At 56.9% G+C, this 17,082-nt stretch overlaps 1 protein-coding gene across 1 annotated transcript in view; it reads left to right on the forward strand.

Moving 5' to 3' along the window:
- The first annotated feature begins 1,594 nt into the window (after window positions 1-1,594).
- The window catches only part of SYDE1 (synapse defective Rho GTPase homolog 1), a 31,094-nt gene continuing 15,606 nt past the window's right edge, over window positions 1,595-17,082 (forward strand). The window contains exon 1 of the mRNA XM_034752142.1: window positions 1,595-2,041. Coding sequence (XP_034608033.1) covers window positions 1,966-2,041 — 76 coding nt within the window. The 5' untranslated portion in view covers window positions 1,595-1,965. The remainder of the gene's footprint in view (window positions 2,042-17,082) is intronic.

The raw sequence follows: 17,082 nt of genomic DNA on the forward strand, positions 1-17,082 counted from the left end.
CTCCAAAGTAAATTCTGCCCTTGGGAGCAGAACTCTCCTTGGGAAAGATCCCCTCTCCCCCTGCAATGGCAGACTGAGGGAGCCTGGAGCCCTCCAAGGAGCGCTCTAGTGCCCAGAGGGTTGGGTGTCCTGTGTATGGCTGAGTTAAAACAAGCAGACAAATAACCCCAAACAACAACCAAAAGCAGCCCCCTATGTGGCTGAGATCCCCAGACCCCCGCCTCTATATTCGGGAGCCCCCACTCCCTCTCTGCTCCAGTACCCACCCCTGCACTCCAGAGCCCCCACCTCTGTATCAAGCATTCGTAAAACTAAAATACCCACCTGGGGAAGTGAGGAAACAGATTGACAGAGCAAGACGGGTACCCAGAAATCACCTACTACAGGACAGGCCCAACAAGGACAATAACAGAACACCACTGGCCATCACATACAGCCCCCAGCTAAAACCTCTCCAGCGCATTATCCACGATCTACAACCTATCCTGGAAAATGATCCCTCACTCTCACAGACCTTGGGAGGCAGGCCAGTCCTCGCTTACAGACAACCCCCCAACCTGAAGCAAATACTCACCAGCAACTACACACCACACCACAGAAACACCAACCCAGGAACCTATCCCTGTAGCAAACCTCGTTGCCTACTCTGTCCCCATATCTACTCTGGCAACAGCATCAGAGGACCCAACCACATCAGCCACACCATCAGGGGCTCATTCACCTGCACATCCACTAATGTCATATATGCCATCATGTGCCAGCAATGCCCCTCTGCCATGTACATTGGCCAAACCGGACAGTCCCTCCGCAAAAGAATAAATGGACACAAATCAGACATCAGGAATGGTAACATACACAAGCCAGTAAGTGAACACTTCAATCTCCCTGGTCATTCTATTACAGATTTAAAAGTCACTATCATTGAACAAAAAAACTTTAGAAACAGACTTCAAAGAGAAACAGCAGAACTAAAATTCATTTGCAAATTCAACACCATTAATCTGGGTTTGAATAGGGACTGGGAGTGGCTGGCTCACTACAGAAGCAGCTTTTCCTCTCCTGGAATTGACACCTCCTCATCTATTATTGGGAGTGGACTACATCCACCCTGATTGAATTGGCCCTGTCAACACTGGTTCTCCCTGCTCTCCATGTGTCAGTATATAATGCCTGCATCTGTAACTTTCACTCTATGCATCTGAAGAAGTGAGGTTTTTACCCACGAAAGCTTATGCCCAAATAAATCTGTTAGTCTTTAAGGTGCCACCAGACTCCTTGTTGTTTTTGTAGATACAGACTAACACGGCTACCCCCTGATACTGGACACCTCTGTATCCAGAGCCCCCAACCCCTATTCCACAGACCCCACCCGCTCTGTACTCCAGGCGTCACCTCCTATCCCAGAGCCCCCACCCCTTCTATGCTCCCCAGAGCCCCACCCCATATTCCAGAGACCCCTCATGTGCTCCCTAGAGCCCCCACCTGTATTCCAGAGCTCCACCCCCAGCGCTCCCCAAAGCCCCCCCCCTCCAGAGTCCCCACCCCATATTCTAGAGCTTCCAGTCCCATGGATGGGCGGTAGCCTGGCGCTCCCTGCCCCCCCTCCCCATCCTCGTGTGTGTTTTGCCTCGTTGCTCGGCCGGGGACGGACGCGTCCCTCCCGCGGGCTCTCCTCAGCTCGGACCCCGGGGGCCGAAGCCAAGTGGCGAGTTCGCGCGAGCTCCGGGGCCAGGAAACTACAGCTCCCAGCAGCTCCTGCTCCGGCTCCGGCTGGGGGCCGAGCCCGGCCGAGTTGGGGGAAAGCATTCCTGGAATTCGCTTCCTGTCGAGTCCTGCCCGAGGCCGAGCCGCGGGATGGCGGGGCCGCAGCGGGCGGAGGGCGGCGAGCGAGCCCCGCGCCCCGGGGGCAGCCTGGCAGCGTGAGGCGCCCCCCCCCCCCCCAGGCTCGCCCGCCCCGGCCGGGCCATGGCCGAGCTCCTGCTTCGGAGAACGTTCTCCCGGCTGAGGGGCAAGGAGAAGCTCCCCGGGAAGAAGGAGCGAGGTACCGCCGGGCTCGCTGAGCCGCGCTCGGGGCGGGGATGCGCTGCGCTGCGCTGCGCTGCGCAGAGTTTAGCTTTCCCGACGGCGCCGCTGCCCGGGTACCCCCGCGGAGCCGGGCTGCAGGCGCCCGGGGGCGAGGCGGGGCTGGCGGGCAGGGTGGGGCGCTGGTTGTGGGGACGCGGCTGTCAGCGAAGGGAGGCCCGGCCCGAGGATGCTCCGGGGAGCGGAGCGGAGCGCCCCGTCCCATCCCGTCCAGCGCTCGCGGCCCGCCCGGGGCAGGGGCTGCAGGGCCCCCGGGCATTGGGGGCGCCGGGATCGGAGGGGCAGGGGGCGGTGCTCGAGCCCCAACCGTTGCCTCGCTCCTAAAAAGGCAGAAGGAAGGAAAAATGCGCGGGGGGAGGGCTGGAGCCAACCAGCGCCCCCACAGCCGCCAGCTGGGGCAAGAAGACTGGATTGCCCTGGCACTCCTGGGCAGACCCAAACCCTTCCACCCAGCCTCTCCCTGCCACCCAGCAATCCCCAGTCCGAGCTGCCCTCCTCCCCCCTGCGCTGGGGTTTGCTTGTGGTGCTCCCAATACTGTTTGTTTTAGCACAAGACTCCAGCACCAACCTTGGCCCATCAGGAGTCAGTTTGTGTGTCTGGGCTGCTATGGGTTGGCAGGTCTCTGTGCGCTGTGGCCTAGGGAGTGAGTGGGGAGTCTGGGTGTGAGTGCCAAGGGTGTTTGGAGGGGAACATGGCCCAGCAGTGCTAGAGGCACTGAGCAAAGGTTGGGTGGTGAGGGCTGAGCGGAGGCATAGTCCGAACCAGGGAATAGCCTGGCCAAATCTCCCAGTGTGACAGAAGTCTTGTATAGCCCCTGGGATCAAACCTGGGACCTCTGGAGTTTAGTGCATGAGCCTCTACCACCTGAGACTTAGAGCAAACTCGTTAAGCGCTCTCTCTCTCTCTCTCTCTCTCTCGGTGCCTAGATGGGACTAGATGGGACAGAACACCACACCCAGAAGGTGTGTGTGGGTTACACTTGCACTATGTGGAGTGACTCAAACCCTCAGCTCCTGGAGTCCTGGGATTTGGGAAAATTGGCAGCGTTCGTTAAAAAACCAGGGAGTTTCTGGCCCTGGGGGTGGGGGAGAAAGGCTGGAACCATGACCCCCAATGGACCCAAGTCCGGGAGGCAAATGTTCCACCCCTGCATTGGCTGGCTGAGCTGCTGCCATCAGTTTGGAGCTGATCTCGTGGTTTTGGGGCCAGACTCACTAAGCTTTGAGCCCTGAGGTTGGCAATGCTATGGAGCGAGGAGCTTGCTGTGAATCCAGATGGGATGTTTTTGTAATAGATCTGCTCTAGGAATTATTGTGGGTTTCCGGCCTGTGTTCTACAGGAAGTCAGACTAGGTGATCACACTGGTCCCTTCTGGTCATAGACTCTGTGAATGGGGTGGGGTTGGGGTGCCAGCCTTGTGGCCAGAGTTGTGATGATTGGGGCTGGATGGGAGCACTGGCCGTCCAGGCAGGAAGCACAGGCCAGGGCTGGGAGAGGCTGCAAAGGAAGAAGCAGCAGGATTTGGATGGGGCCAGATGGATGGGTCAAGGAGTAGCCGGCTCAGAGACAGGGACTAGAAGATGATGGGCTTGAGCGACACCCCCGAGACAAAGGGAAGTGTGGGGGTGGTTTAGGAGGTGGGTTTGGGCCATGGTGAGTCTCAGCTGGTGGCAGCACCCTGTTGGAGGGATCCAGGAGGGCTGGGAGGGGAGTGCAGTTGGAGGGAGGCAAATCTGTGAGTCACCAGCAGAGAAGAAAGTCAAGGCAGCTGAGGCCCACAATGGGAGGAGGAGAGTCCCCTGAGGATCTATCAGAGAGGAAGGGGAAGCCAGGAGACCACAGAGACATGCCAGCTTGACAGACAGGAATCAGATAGTCACAGCTATGACCCTACCAAAGTCACGGTCCATTTTGGTCAATTTCACAGTCATGGGATTTTAAAAATCATCAATATCATGATTTCAGATATGTAAATCTGAAATTTAACAGTGTTGTATCTGTAGGGGTCCTGACCCAACTCTAAAGGCAGCAGCGAAGAAGTGAGGGTGGCATGGTATGGTATTGCCACTCTTACTTCTGCGCTGCGTACTGACTTCAGAGCTGGGTGCCTGGCCAGGAGCTGCCGCTCTCCAGCCACCCAGCTCTGAAGACAGCATAGAAGTTAGGGTGGCAATACTGTGACTCCCCTACAATAACCTTGCAACCCCCCCACAACCCTCTTTTGCGTCAGGACCCCCATTTTGAGAAGCGCTGGTCTCCCCCTGTGAAATCGGTATAGTATAGGGTGAAAGTGCACAAAAGATCAGATTTCATGGGGGAGACCAGATTTCACAGTCTGTGATGCGTTTTTCACGGCTGTGAATTTGGTAGGGCCCTAGTCGTAGCAGCTGTAGCTGACCGGGTTGTGCTGGACCAGGATATGTCACATGACAATGGGGCCCAGAGCTGCCAGAGGACATGCAGCACCTGAGGCCTCCAAGGGCCATAGCCAGAGCTGAGCTCCGCTGGAGCCAGTTCTGACCCCAGACACCTGGGCATGCAGTTGGGTCACTGCAACCAAACCAACTCCCTGCAGGTTTGGGCCAGTCTGGCTCAATAGGGAAAAGGCAAAACTCTGTCCCCTCCACTCCCCATTTGGTAGCTCTGTGTCTGAGGCTGCCCCAAGGGATTGCCCCAGCACCTGACAGATGGACGGAAACTTTGCATCCTTGATCTGAGAGGATCTGGGTGGGAAGGAGCACATGCTGCGTGATGTGCTGTTGCTGCTACCGGGAGCACCTGCAGGATGTTCCAGAGGGAAGGCCCATAGTGTGCACAGAGCTAGTGGGACGTGTTCTTAGTGACCAAGGAGGTTGGAGATGCTTGCAAGAATTCCCCCCCCCCCCCCCCCCCCCAGGATCCAGTTTCTTTAATATTCAGAGGCAGGAATTGTTCATGCCAGAGCCAGCCCCCACTGAGACCGTGAGGACATGGCAAAGGGGTGAGAGAGTGACCCAGCAAGAAGCCTCTGACAGGAGTCCAGGACGAGTGGCTTCCTGCTGTCAGATCAGGTGCAGGTTCCTGGTGAGTTTGTGATGGAGAACAGCCTGCAATCCATGTTTTGGCATTTCCCTTTGCTAGATTAGCTCCCTTGCTATGCAGCCTTGTGGTTCATCAGAAAAGGCCATGCTGATAGCCAGGGGCCAAGGAAATGCATCCATGTGGACTGATTTGTCCTTAGCTGGCTGCCTTCAGTGGGTGGTGGTGGGAAATTGCAAATCTCCTGCAGAGCCAGCCCCCCCACCTCCACCCCCGGTCCAGTTGTCCACTGGTCCCTGTCACGGACTCACAGGTCGTGCCCACTCTTGACGCCGTGCGGTCCATGGGGTGTGCCCCTTTCAGTGCGACAGCCCTTCTCGGGGGTCCACTCCACCTCCTGGAGCCGCACCTCTCTGAGCCTTAGCACGTCTGTCTCTGCCATGGGCCCCCTCAGGGAGTCCACTCACTCTGGACCCCCGGGCCTCCACCCCCAAAGGGGTTGATGCAACCCTGTTCTCTAGACCGGAGTGACTCTCAACCAGCATAAAACGGGAGGATTTATTGAGAGTTGAACACAGCACAGGAAACTCTCAGGGCCTCAGGCCTGGCCTCCCTCAGCCCAGCACACCCCAGTCTCTCTGCATCCAGGTGGGCTCTGCCTGCTCCCCCTCTCCAGCCCCGAGCCCCCCTGCTTCCCAGCTGGGCATCTGAGATCACCGGCCCTAGGCCCCCCTCTGTCCATTGTCTTCTCTCCAGGTAAACAGGGTTGTAAACTGGGGCCTCCTCTCCTCGCTTCTGTCCTCTGGCTGGAACCGGCTGGTTAGGTCACTGGGTCCTCACTCTGCAGCCCATTGTCCGCCTACTAGCCAGAACCGGCTGCGTCTCCTCAGCTGGGCTCCATCCTCCAGGACATCGGCGGGGTCCCCAAGTCCTCTCTCCGGTCTTCTGCAAAACAAACTCCTTCTCCCCTCACCTCGTTAAACCAGTAACACCCAGGGAAACTGAGTCCCACCCCCTCTGCATGCAAGCCATTGAACACTCCACAGAAAACAAGAAAACCCCCCACTTCGTCACATCTCTCCCCGCTTCGAGGCTGAACGGAGCAGAGTCACTTAGCCAGTGGCCTGGGGAAGTTCAGGGTCCCCGCCCTGCGATAAAGCATCCGCTATAACATTGGCACTCCCCCTCACATGGACCACCTCTATGTCATACCCCTGGAGGAGCAGGGCCCATCTCAGCAGCTTGGCATTGGCCCCTTTCATTTGGTGCAGTCAAGTCAGGGCGAATGGTCGGTGTACACAGTGAAGTGCCACCCAAATAGATACGGCTGCAGGTTTTTAAGGGCCCACGCCATGGCCAGGCATTGCTTCTCTATGGCCGCATAGTGCTGCTCCCGGGGCAGCAGCGTCTTGCTCAGGTACACAATGGGGTGTCTCTCCCGCTTAGTATCAGTTTGCATCAGTACCGCCCCCAGCCCTGTGTCCGAGGTGTCGGTGAACACCAGGAAGGGTTTGTTAAAATCCGGTTTTACCAGCACCGGGCCCTGGATAAGTGCCCCGTTCAGCGCACAGAGAGCCCTCTGGCACTGCTTGGTCCAGACCACCTTGTCCGGCTTTCCCTTTCAACACAGCTCCGTGAGGGGTGCTGCCAGGGAGCTAAAGTGGGGCACAAACCTCCGGTAGTACCCCGCCATCCCAATGAAAGCCTGGACCTGCTTCTTAGTCTTGGGGGGCGGGCCAGGCCTTGATTGCCTCCACTTTGGCCGGCTCTGGCTTCAGGTGGCCACCCCCAACCTTGTGGCCCAGGTATAAAACCTCTGCCATCCCCACCTTGCACTTTTCAGCTTTTATGGTCAGTCCTGCATCCTGGAGACGACCCAGCACTCTCTTCACCTGGGACGCATGTTCCTCCCAGGTCTGGCTAAAGACACAGATATCATCAATATACGCTAGAGCAAAGCCCTCCATCCCCCTTAGTAACTGATCCACCAGGTGCTGGAAGGTGGCAGGTGGCCCCTTGAGGCCAAAAGGCAGGACCAGGAACTCGAAGAGCCCTATTGGGGTGGTGAAGGTGGACTTCGCCCTGGCCTGGCTACCTGCCAGTAGCCTTTGGTAAGATCCATGGTAGTGAGGTACCGGGCACCCCCCAACTTGTCTAGGATCTCATCAGTCCTAGGCATGGGGTAGGCATCGGACACAGTAATGGCATTGAGCTTCCGATTGTCCACACAGAACCGGATTGACCCGTCCTTCTTGGGGACCAGCACCACGGGCGAGGCCCAGGGGCTGGCGGACGGCTGGATCACCCCTAAAGCCAGCATGTCCCTGACCTCTCTCTCCGGGTCCTGGGCTGTTTTCCCAGTGGCCCTGAATGGGGAACACCTGATGGGAGGGTTGGTTCCCGTCTCCACCCAGTGGACAGCCAGATTAGTGAGCCCAGGCCAGCTGGAGAACAGCTGCCGGTAGGAATGCAGCACCTCTCTGATCTCTGCCTGCTGGGCAGGGGTTAGCTTGTCTGAGAGGGGAATTGATTCAAGCAAGGGGTTAGCCCCAGCCTCAGGGAGGAGTCCCACCAGGGGGTCCTCTCCTTTCTCCTCCCACTGCCCACACACAGCCAGCACCAATTTCTCCCTGTCCCAGTACAGCTTCATCATGTTGACGTGATACACTCGGTGGCTGTGAGCCCGGTTGGACAGTTCCACCACATAGTGCACCTCTACCTGTCTGCTGACCGTGAAGGGGCCGTCCCAGGCTGCTTGCAACTTGTTCTTCCTCACGGGGATGAGGAGCATCATCTGGTCCCCGGTAGCATATGAGTGGGCACGTGCTGAGCGGTCGAACCAGACCTTCTGCTTCCTCTGGGCTCTTGCTAGGTTCCCCCTAGCCAAGCCCATGAGCTCCACGAGCTTTTCCCGGAAAGTCAGTACATACTCTACCACTGATTCACCATCAGGAGAGGCCTTTCCCTCCCACTCAGCCCTCATCAAGTCCAGGGGCCCCCTCGCCCTCTTTCCGTACAGCAACTCGAACAGGGAGAACCCTGTGGATTCCTGGGCACTTCCCTATATGCGAACAGCAGGTAGGGTAAATACTTGTCCCAGTCCTGCGGGTGCTGGTCCATAAAGGTTTTCAGCATCCTCTTTAGGGTCCCATTGAACCTCTCCACCAGCCCATTGGATTGAGGGTGGTAGGCTGAGGCCCAGGTGTGTCGGACCCCACATCTCTCCCACAAGCACTGGAGCAGGGTTGACATGAAGTTAGACCCCTGGTCTGTAAGGACCTCCTTGGGGAACCCCACTCTGCTGAAGATGGTCAGCAGCGCGTCTGCCATAGTGTCTGTCTCGATAGAGGACAAGGTCACCGCCTTGGGGTAGCGCGTAGCAAAATCTACCACTACCAGGATGTATTTCTTCCCTTACCGGGTCACCCTGCTGAGGGGCCCCACTATGTCCATAGCCACCTTCTGGAAAGGCTCCTCTATGATGGGCAAAGGTCTCAGCGGGGCTTTACACTTATCCTGGGCCTTCCCCACCATCTGGCAGGAGTCACAGGACCTGCAATACTGTTGGACATCATCAGAGACCCCGGGCCAGTAAAAGTTCTGCAGCAGCCTCTGCCTGGTGCGCCGGATGCCCTGATGCCCCGAAAGGGGGATATCGTGGGCCAAGAACAACAGTTTGCGGCAGTACCTCTGGGGAACCACCAGCTGCCTCCCGACTTTCCAAGATTCAGTTCGCCCTGAACCAGCCCATTCCCGGTACAGGAATCCCCTCTCCCACAGGAATCGCTCCCGGCGGTCCTCCCCCTGGGACCATGCACTGCTGTGGCCGGCCAGGGCCCTCAGTTTCTCCAAGGAGGGATCCACCTGCAGCTCCATTTGGAATTCAGTTGCTGGGTCTGAGGATACAGCCCTGGCTGGTGGCGCCTCAGTTTCCCCACCCTGGGACGGAGGCTCCGGCCCAACCCTGTCGAGCCCTACCCTCGGCGCTTCAGCCCCCCGGTCGGGAGGTCCCGTGCCCTTCGCTGGCTCTGGCTCCGGCTCCGGGTAAGGACCAGGGCGCTCTGAATGCCATCCGGCCAGTTCTCCAAGTCATTACCCATTAGCACCTCAGTAGGCAGGTGATCGTGCACCCCGACCTCTTTGGGTCCCTCCTTAGCCCCCCCATTTCAGGTGTATCCTCGCTACAGGCTCCTTGACGGGGGGCCCGAACACTCCCCTCAGGGTCAGGTAGGCATCGGGCACTAGCTGGTCTGGGTCCACCACCTCGGACCGCGCCAGCGTCACCTCTGCGCCCGTGTTCCAGAACCCCTGGACGCTCCTTCCCCCCACCTCAATGGGGATGATGTGGCGATTGTCCCCCAGGCCTGTCCCACGCCCACCCGGCAGATTGGGTACGGGTGATATGGACCTGGGGCCCCGCCTTCCCCTGCTGGCCTGGCCTGGCGGTCTCCTCCCCCTGGCATAGCCCTCTCGACTGCCCCTTTTCGGTGGGCTTCCACCCAGTTAATACCCTGCGGGTTCTGCTTGGCTGCCATTTCCTTCATCTTCAGGCACTGTGCCACCTTGTGCCCCTTTTGGCCACAGTAATTACATCTCAGGTCCCTCAAGTCCACGAGGGGGGTCGTCCCGCCCCGGCATCCCCGGGCACCCCTGAGTTGGGCTTCCTGGAGTCCCACCTTTGAGAGGTCTCTGGGTGACTCCCCTTATGAGTCTCCGATGTCGGTCTCCCTCCTACCCCCGATCTGCTGTCCACGAACTCATCTGCCAGTGCACCTGCACTGCGCAGATCCTTGGGCTTCCGGTCCACTAGCCACATTTTAAAGTCCGGAGAGCAGATGTCATACAGCTGCTCCAACCCCACCAGGTTATACACGTCCTCTGCGGTAGTGGCCCCTGCGCCCTTCCCCCACTTGCGGAGATATTCCCCAGCGGGTTCGTGACCTCCTTGTAAGAGACACCTGGGGTCTTGCGTACACCCCAGAATCACTTCCTGTACACCTCGGGGGTCAGTTCAAACTTCAGCAGCATAGTCTGTTTGAACAGGTCATAGTCCCCCTTCTCAACACCATCCATTTGGCTGAACGCCTGTATGGCTTTGGGACCCAGCGCGGGGTCAGCCAGCGAAGCCTGTCTGCGGGGTCAATCTGGTCAGTTCACAAGCCTTCTCAAAGGCTGTGAGGTAGGCATCAATATCCCCCCCTCCTCGAACTGGGCAGCAGTTTGGTGTCTAGATTGCCCACACCACTGGCGTCTTGGGCCCTTCCCCACTTACCCCGCGGCAGGCCCTCTTGGGCCGCCTCTCATCCATCTCCAACTCGTGCTTCCGCTGTTCTACACCGTCTGCTCGTTCTCTCTCTCTGTCCACCAGCCTCCGACCCTCTAGCTCCAGCTCCTTTGCTTTCAGCTGCAGCTCCCGTCTCCGCAGCTCCTCTAGGGAGGACCCTGACTGGGGTCTCCCTGTACTGACCCACTCCCGGTCGCTACACAGACTGCCTCCTGCCGCCTCCCATGGGCTGAGGCTGTGTCCCATCCTTGCTGCTGGTGATTGGCCACAGGGACTCTTGGATGCCATCCTGGTGCACTGGCAGCCCTGCAGTTGTGCATCGGGGTATCACCTCCAGTGATCCTGGCCCATGGGAGGCAACAGGGGCCAGCGCGAAGGGCCAGTCTTTTGCCAGTCCCTGTGTCCCAGCACTCTCAGCACAGGTGAGGGAGCACTCACCAGTGACTGCACCCCCCTCCACTCCGGACTCCGCTCTGTGTTCCAAGTGTTTCCCTACAGATTCGCTCCCAGGAGAGAGGGCAGTGGGATGCAGGGCAAGCCTGGAGAACAGCAGGGAGAGGCCACTGGGGTGAATCGATGACCATGTCCAGCCACAAAGGGAACGGACGAAGGGCCGTGGGCCAGGGAGGGAAGGTCAGACTGGGCCCTGGTAGGCAAGGGTACAATGCTGCAGTGGAGGTGGCTCTTGCACCTGGAAGGATGGACTTGGGTTAGTAGTGTGGGGTGTCTGCTCAGAAGCGCTGCTGTGAGAGGCTGGCTGCCCTTGGGGATGAGGTGCTGGGCTGGGACTCTGGAGATCTGGGGGTGTGGGGGTCCTGCTGCTGGCAGATTTGGGGTGCTGGCGCAGTGGGGTCAGGAGGCAAGGAGCTGCCTCAGGACAGGTCAGTCTCCCTGCCACCAGGGAGTGTCCCTTAGCCAGCACCCCCTGGCCCAGCCTGATCCTGGGGCCCTGCCGGTCTCGGGATCAAGTCACTGGGTCAACCCTGTTGAGCCGGAGATTCGGGGCTTTATTTCCTGTGTGGTCAGCTGAGTCACATGGTGCCGATTCTTTCCCCTGATTGGCTGTTGGTCCTTGTGCCTCTGCAGGGCTAGTGGAGTCAACTCACTGGGGTGCCACCCAGTGGACCCAGCCCTGCTCCCCCTGGCCTCTCAGCAGCCTCAGCCCCACTCCCCCTGCCCTGCCCACCCCCCCATGAAGACGTAGCAGCCCCTTCCCTAGCCCCACTTGTCCCCCATGGTCCCAGCCTTACCTCCCCCCTTAATGGCCCCAGCCCCGCTCCCGAGCCCCTCCCATTCTCATGAGAGGCCCCAGTTCTGATCCCCTCGACCCTACACAATACCCTCCAGTGGCGCCAACCCCATGGTCCCAGCCCCCCCGTTCCCCACCCTTTCAGACCCAACGGCCCCAATCCCGCCCATCCCCCCGTGCAGACCCAGCTGCCTCCACCTCACCCGTCCCCCGTGTGGTCCCAATGGTCCATCCCCACCCATCACCCCATGCCTCCTCCCCCACACACAGTGGCCCAAGCTCCTCCCATCTCCCCATACAAACGCAGTGGCTCAAGGCTCCCCTGTCTCCTCTGTGCAGACCCAGCTCTGGTCTCCCTTCCCCCCTGTGCAGCCCCAGAACCTGTCTCCCCCGCCCCACCTGTCCCCCCGCTCAGATCCAGCAACCCCAGGGCCCAGGAGCTCTGGGGGATTGAACCCTGGCTGGCATGGGTCCGGCCCACATACTGTCCTTTTTGTAGGGTCCTGGGCCCTAGGAGTCTGGGGGAATCTCGAACCTCTCAAATGGGGGGATTCTGGGTCAGATTTTGACACCCACATCAACCTCCAGCCAATGGCCGTTAAGCCATCCTCCTGCCACAGCAACTGGCCAACCTTCACTGCCCCCCTGTAAACCCACCCGTGGCTCCTTCTTGTTCTCCACTCCCCCCACTCTGGTCCCTGGTGATTCAACCAGCTTCATCCTGCCCCTCAGCTGCCCCGCACCTGTGGATAGAGATCTCGCCCAGCCCCAGCAGGTGTGCCAAGGGATGGGGGTGTGTGGGTGTCGGGAGTGGGGTGCACACACGTGTGTGTGGGAGGGGGAGGTGGGTGCACATGTGTGTGAGGAGCAGGGAGGATGTGGGGGGCAGCAGGGTATGTGTGGGGGGACAGTAGTGTGGTGCGTGTGTGTGGGAGGGAAGGGTAGTGAGGAGTGTGGGGGGAGCAAGGAGCGGAGAAGATGTGGAGGCAGTGGTCTGTGTCGGGGGAGTGAGGAGTGGGGTGTGGGGGGGAGCGAGGAGCAGGCACGGTGTGAGGGGGCAGTGAGGAGTGGGGAAGATGTGAGGGGGCAGTGGGGTCTGTGTGTCAGGGGAGTGGGGAGCGTTGGCATGCGTAGGGGAAGCAGGGTGTGTGTGGGGAGTGAGGCGCGAGGGAGGAGTGTGTGAGGGGGGAGTGGGGACGATGTGAGCAGGGAGCAGGGTGCGTGTGTGGAGGGAGTGAGGAGGATGTGAATTGGGAACAGAGTGCGTGTCAGTGGGGAGCGGAGTATGTGTGAGTGGGGAGTAGGGTGTGTGGGGGGGAGCAGGGACGATGTGAGGGGGGAGCAAGGTGCGTGTGTGGAGGGAGCAGCATACGTGTGGGGGGAGCGGGGAGGATGTGAGTGGGGAGCTGAGTATGTGTGGGGGGAGCAGGGTGTGTGTGAGTGGGAAGCGGGGAGGATGTGAATGGGGAGCAGGGTGCGTGTGTGGGGGGAGCAGGGTGCGTGTGAGTGGGGAGCATTGTGCATGTCTGGGGGGAGCGGGGAGGATGTGAGTGGGGAGCAAGGTTCATGTGTGGAGGGAGCAAGGTGTGTGTGAGGTGGGTGCGGGGTTCACATGTGGGGGGAGCAGAGTGGGGAGCAGGGTACATGTGTGGGGGGAATGGGGAGGATGTGAGTAGGGAGCACGGTGCGTGTGAGTGGGGATCAGGGTGCGTGTGTGGGGGGAGCGGGGAGGATGTGAGTGGGGAGCAGGGTNNNNCAGGGTGCGTGTGTGGGGGGAGCGGGGAGGATGTGAGTGGGGAGCAGGGTATGTGTGAGGGGGGAGTGGGATGCATGTGGAGGGAGCAGGGTGTGTTGGAGCAGGTGTGGGGAGCAGGGGGTTGGGGGGCAATGTGTGTGGGAGGGAGGGAGCGAGGAGTGGGAAGGAGGTATGGGGCAATGGAGTGTGCGGGGGAGAGGAGCGTTTGTAGGGAGGGAGACGAATGGAGGTTGTATGGGGAGGACTTAGCCCCTTCTCTGCAGTCCCACGTTTGGTGAGCCCATGTCATGCTGGTCTATGGGCTCGTTCCCAGGAGGGGGCTGTGGGGGGCAGGTGCTGTACACAGGGGGTGGGCCCCGTTCCGCAAAGGGTCCTGTGTCCCCACGCTGCGGGGCCGGTCTAGGCCAGGCTGGGAGGAGGGAGCACTGCCCTCACAGCCAGGCAGTAAACAGGAAATCCAACTTGGCAGGGGCTGTGAGCAGCTGTGTGTGCTGGGAGCTCCCCGCCTGCCCAGCCAGTGCTCCCACAATGACGCCTCTGTTAGCCCTGCTGCACATGCTGAGGCAGCTAGACCAGGAGGCTGAGGGCCAGTACTGAGACTGTGGCGAAGGATTTGGGGGAGGACTCCACTGTGCAAGGGTTGGGCTCAGGCCCCTGCAGGGAACAGCCCCCCTCGAGCAGAGGTCACAGACAGCCCATCCCTCCCCCCAGCATTGCACATCCTGAGCAGGGAGTGTCCAAAGCTGCCTCCCCCATAACATAAAAATGGCCATGTTGGGTAGGACCAATGGTCCATCCAGCCCAGTGTCTGGTCTGAGCGGCTGGTGCCAGATGCTTCAGAAGAAAATGAAGAGAACAGAGCAACTATCGAATGATCCTTTCCCTGTCATCCCGTCCCAACTTCTGGCAAACAGAGGATTAGGGACACAGGACAAGGGGTTGCATCCCTGCCCATCTTGGCTAATAGCCATTGATAGATGTATCCTCCATGAATTTATTTCATTCTTTTTTGAACCCAGTTATACTTTTGGCCTTCACAGCACTCATGGCAATGAGTTCCACAGGTTGACTGTGCATGGTGTGAAGAAGTACTGCCTTATGTTAGTTTTAATCCTGCTGCCTATTAATTTCATTGGATGACCCCTGGTTCTTCTCCTATGTGAAGGGGTCAATAATATTTCCTTACTCACTTTCTCCGTACCATTCATGACTTTATAGACCTCTTTCGCATCCCCCCTTAGGCGTCTCTTTTCTAAGCTGAACAGTCCAAGTCTTTTTAATCTCTCCTGGTCTGGAAGCTGTTCCATCTCCCTAATCATTTTGTTTTTTCATAGATGTGATCATCTAGCCCCACCTCCTGTAGACACAGGCCAGAGGACTTCCCCAAAACAATTCTCAGAGCAGACCTTTTAGAAAAACATCCAGTCTGATTTAAAAACGGTCCGTGATGGAGAATCCACCACCCTTGGTAAAATTGTTCCGATGGTTCATAACTCTCACTGTTAAAAATCTACACCTTATTTTCCAGTCTGAATTTGTCTCGCTTCAAACTCCAGCCATTGGATCATGTTAGACATTTCTCTGATAGATTGAAGATCCCATTATTAAAGATTTCTTTCCCATGTAGGTGCTCATAGACTGTGATCAAGTCACCCCTTAATCTTCTCTTTGTCACGATAAATAGATTGAGCTCCTTGAGTCTATCACAATTAGGCATATTTTCTAATCCTTTAATCATGCTCATGGATCTTCTCTGAACCCTCTCCAATTTATAAACATCCTTCATGAATTGTGGGCGCCAGAACTCGACACAGGATTCCAGCAGTGGTTGCACCAGGGCCAAATACAGAGGTAAAATAACCTCTCTGCTCCTACGTGAGATTCCCCAGTTTATGCAGCCCAGGATCACATTAGCTCTTTTGACCACAGTATCACCCTGGGAGCGCATGTTCTGCTGATTATCCACCATGACTACCAAATCTTTTTCAGAGTTGCTGCTTCCCAGGATAGAGCCCCCCGTCCTGTGCGTATTACAATCTTTGCTCCCAGATGTCCACATTTACACTTAGCTGTATTAAAACACATATTGTTTGCTTGTGCCCAGTTTACCAAGCGATCTGAATCAGTGACCTTTTCATTACTTACCACTCCCCCAAATTTGTGTCATCTGTTGCCCTTCTCTGGACCTTTTCCAATTCTAATATATGTTTTTGAGATGTGGTGACAGAACGGCACGCAGTATTCAAGGTGTAGGCATACCTTGGATTTATCCAATGGCATTATGATATTTAACTGTCTTCTTATCTATCCGTTTCCTAATGGTTCCTAATACTCTGTTTGCTTTTTTGACTGCCGCTGCACTTTGGGCAGATGTTTTCAGAGGACTATCTATGATGACTCCAAGATTTCTTTCTTAAGTGGTAACAGCTAATTTATACACTGTCTCCCGCAGCAATGCATGGCCACAACCCTATTCCATGGGTCATGCCCTCTCTCATACCACCCGTGCCAGCCTCAGCCCCATCCCACAGGCCACACCTCCTCCTCTACAGCCCATAGCAGCCTGCATGGCCACCCTCCGGTCCCATAGGCCATGGCCCATGCTTGTTCCCATACAACCCACACCAGTCACAACAATACATGGCCATGTTCCCATCCCACACAACCCACACAAACATCAGCCTGCATGGCCATACCCCCACACCAACCCATACCAGCCTCAACCACACTCCTATCATCATAGAATCATAGAATATCAGGGTTGGAAGGGACCTCAGGAGGTCATCTAGTCCAATCCCCTGCTCAAAGCAGGACCAATCCCCAACTAAATCATCCCAGCCAGGGCTTTGTCAAGCCTGACCTTAAAAACCTCCAAGGATGGAGATTCCACCACCTCCCTAGGTAACCCATTCCAGTGCTTCACCCCCCTCCTCGTGAAAAAGTTTTTCCTAATATCCAACCTAAACCTCCCCCACGGCAACTTGAGACCATTATCCATTTTCTTTTGTATAGCTGTATGATCCAACCCAGTGGAAAGCATCCCAGTGACTGCCGTAGATGTTAGACTGTCTCGCTAGAGCATAGTGAATTATTGGTGGTAAATCATTTCATCAGTGAATTTATTCCCCACCCCCACCTTTCTGAATTATCTGAAAACAGACTTTGATATTTCGAAATGTATTTGTCATTCAAAGTTGTTTAATGCACACCTTACAGGAAAATATTTCATCCTGTGGATCATTCTCAAACTAGACACTTTGATTCTCTCTTTGACTATTCTTTAGTCCTGGTGTTTGATCATTTAAATCCATTTACGTCAATATTGAGGTTAGGGTCCCTAGAGCCTTGGATAGGGTTTTGTTATTTTAAATCTAAATAAATAAGTCAGCTCTTTTGGTTACCGATCTTTTAAAGACAGAAGGGCAATTTGATTTCAATATGGCTGCTGCCGTACTTCTGACATGAATGTGTCTATAAGACTTTCACTTTCCAAATGGTCTCGCAAAGAAACCCTGCGGATAAACATACATAGGAAATGCATGAAAAGGATGGCGAGTGGTATCAAAGCAAGGTCACTGTTCTTACTCAGATCAATGCTTGTGGAGACCTATTTTGCAATTGACTCAGTCTACCAGTCTTCATTATATTAGAAAAGTACAACCTTCTCCCCCAGAGAGAGAGAGAGAGAGAGA

The sequence above is a fragment of the Trachemys scripta genome, chromosome 17 (assembly GCF_013100865.1).
Source record: "Trachemys scripta elegans isolate TJP31775 chromosome 17, CAS_Tse_1.0, whole genome shotgun sequence".
Taxonomy (NCBI): Eukaryota; Metazoa; Chordata; order Testudines; family Emydidae; genus Trachemys; species Trachemys scripta.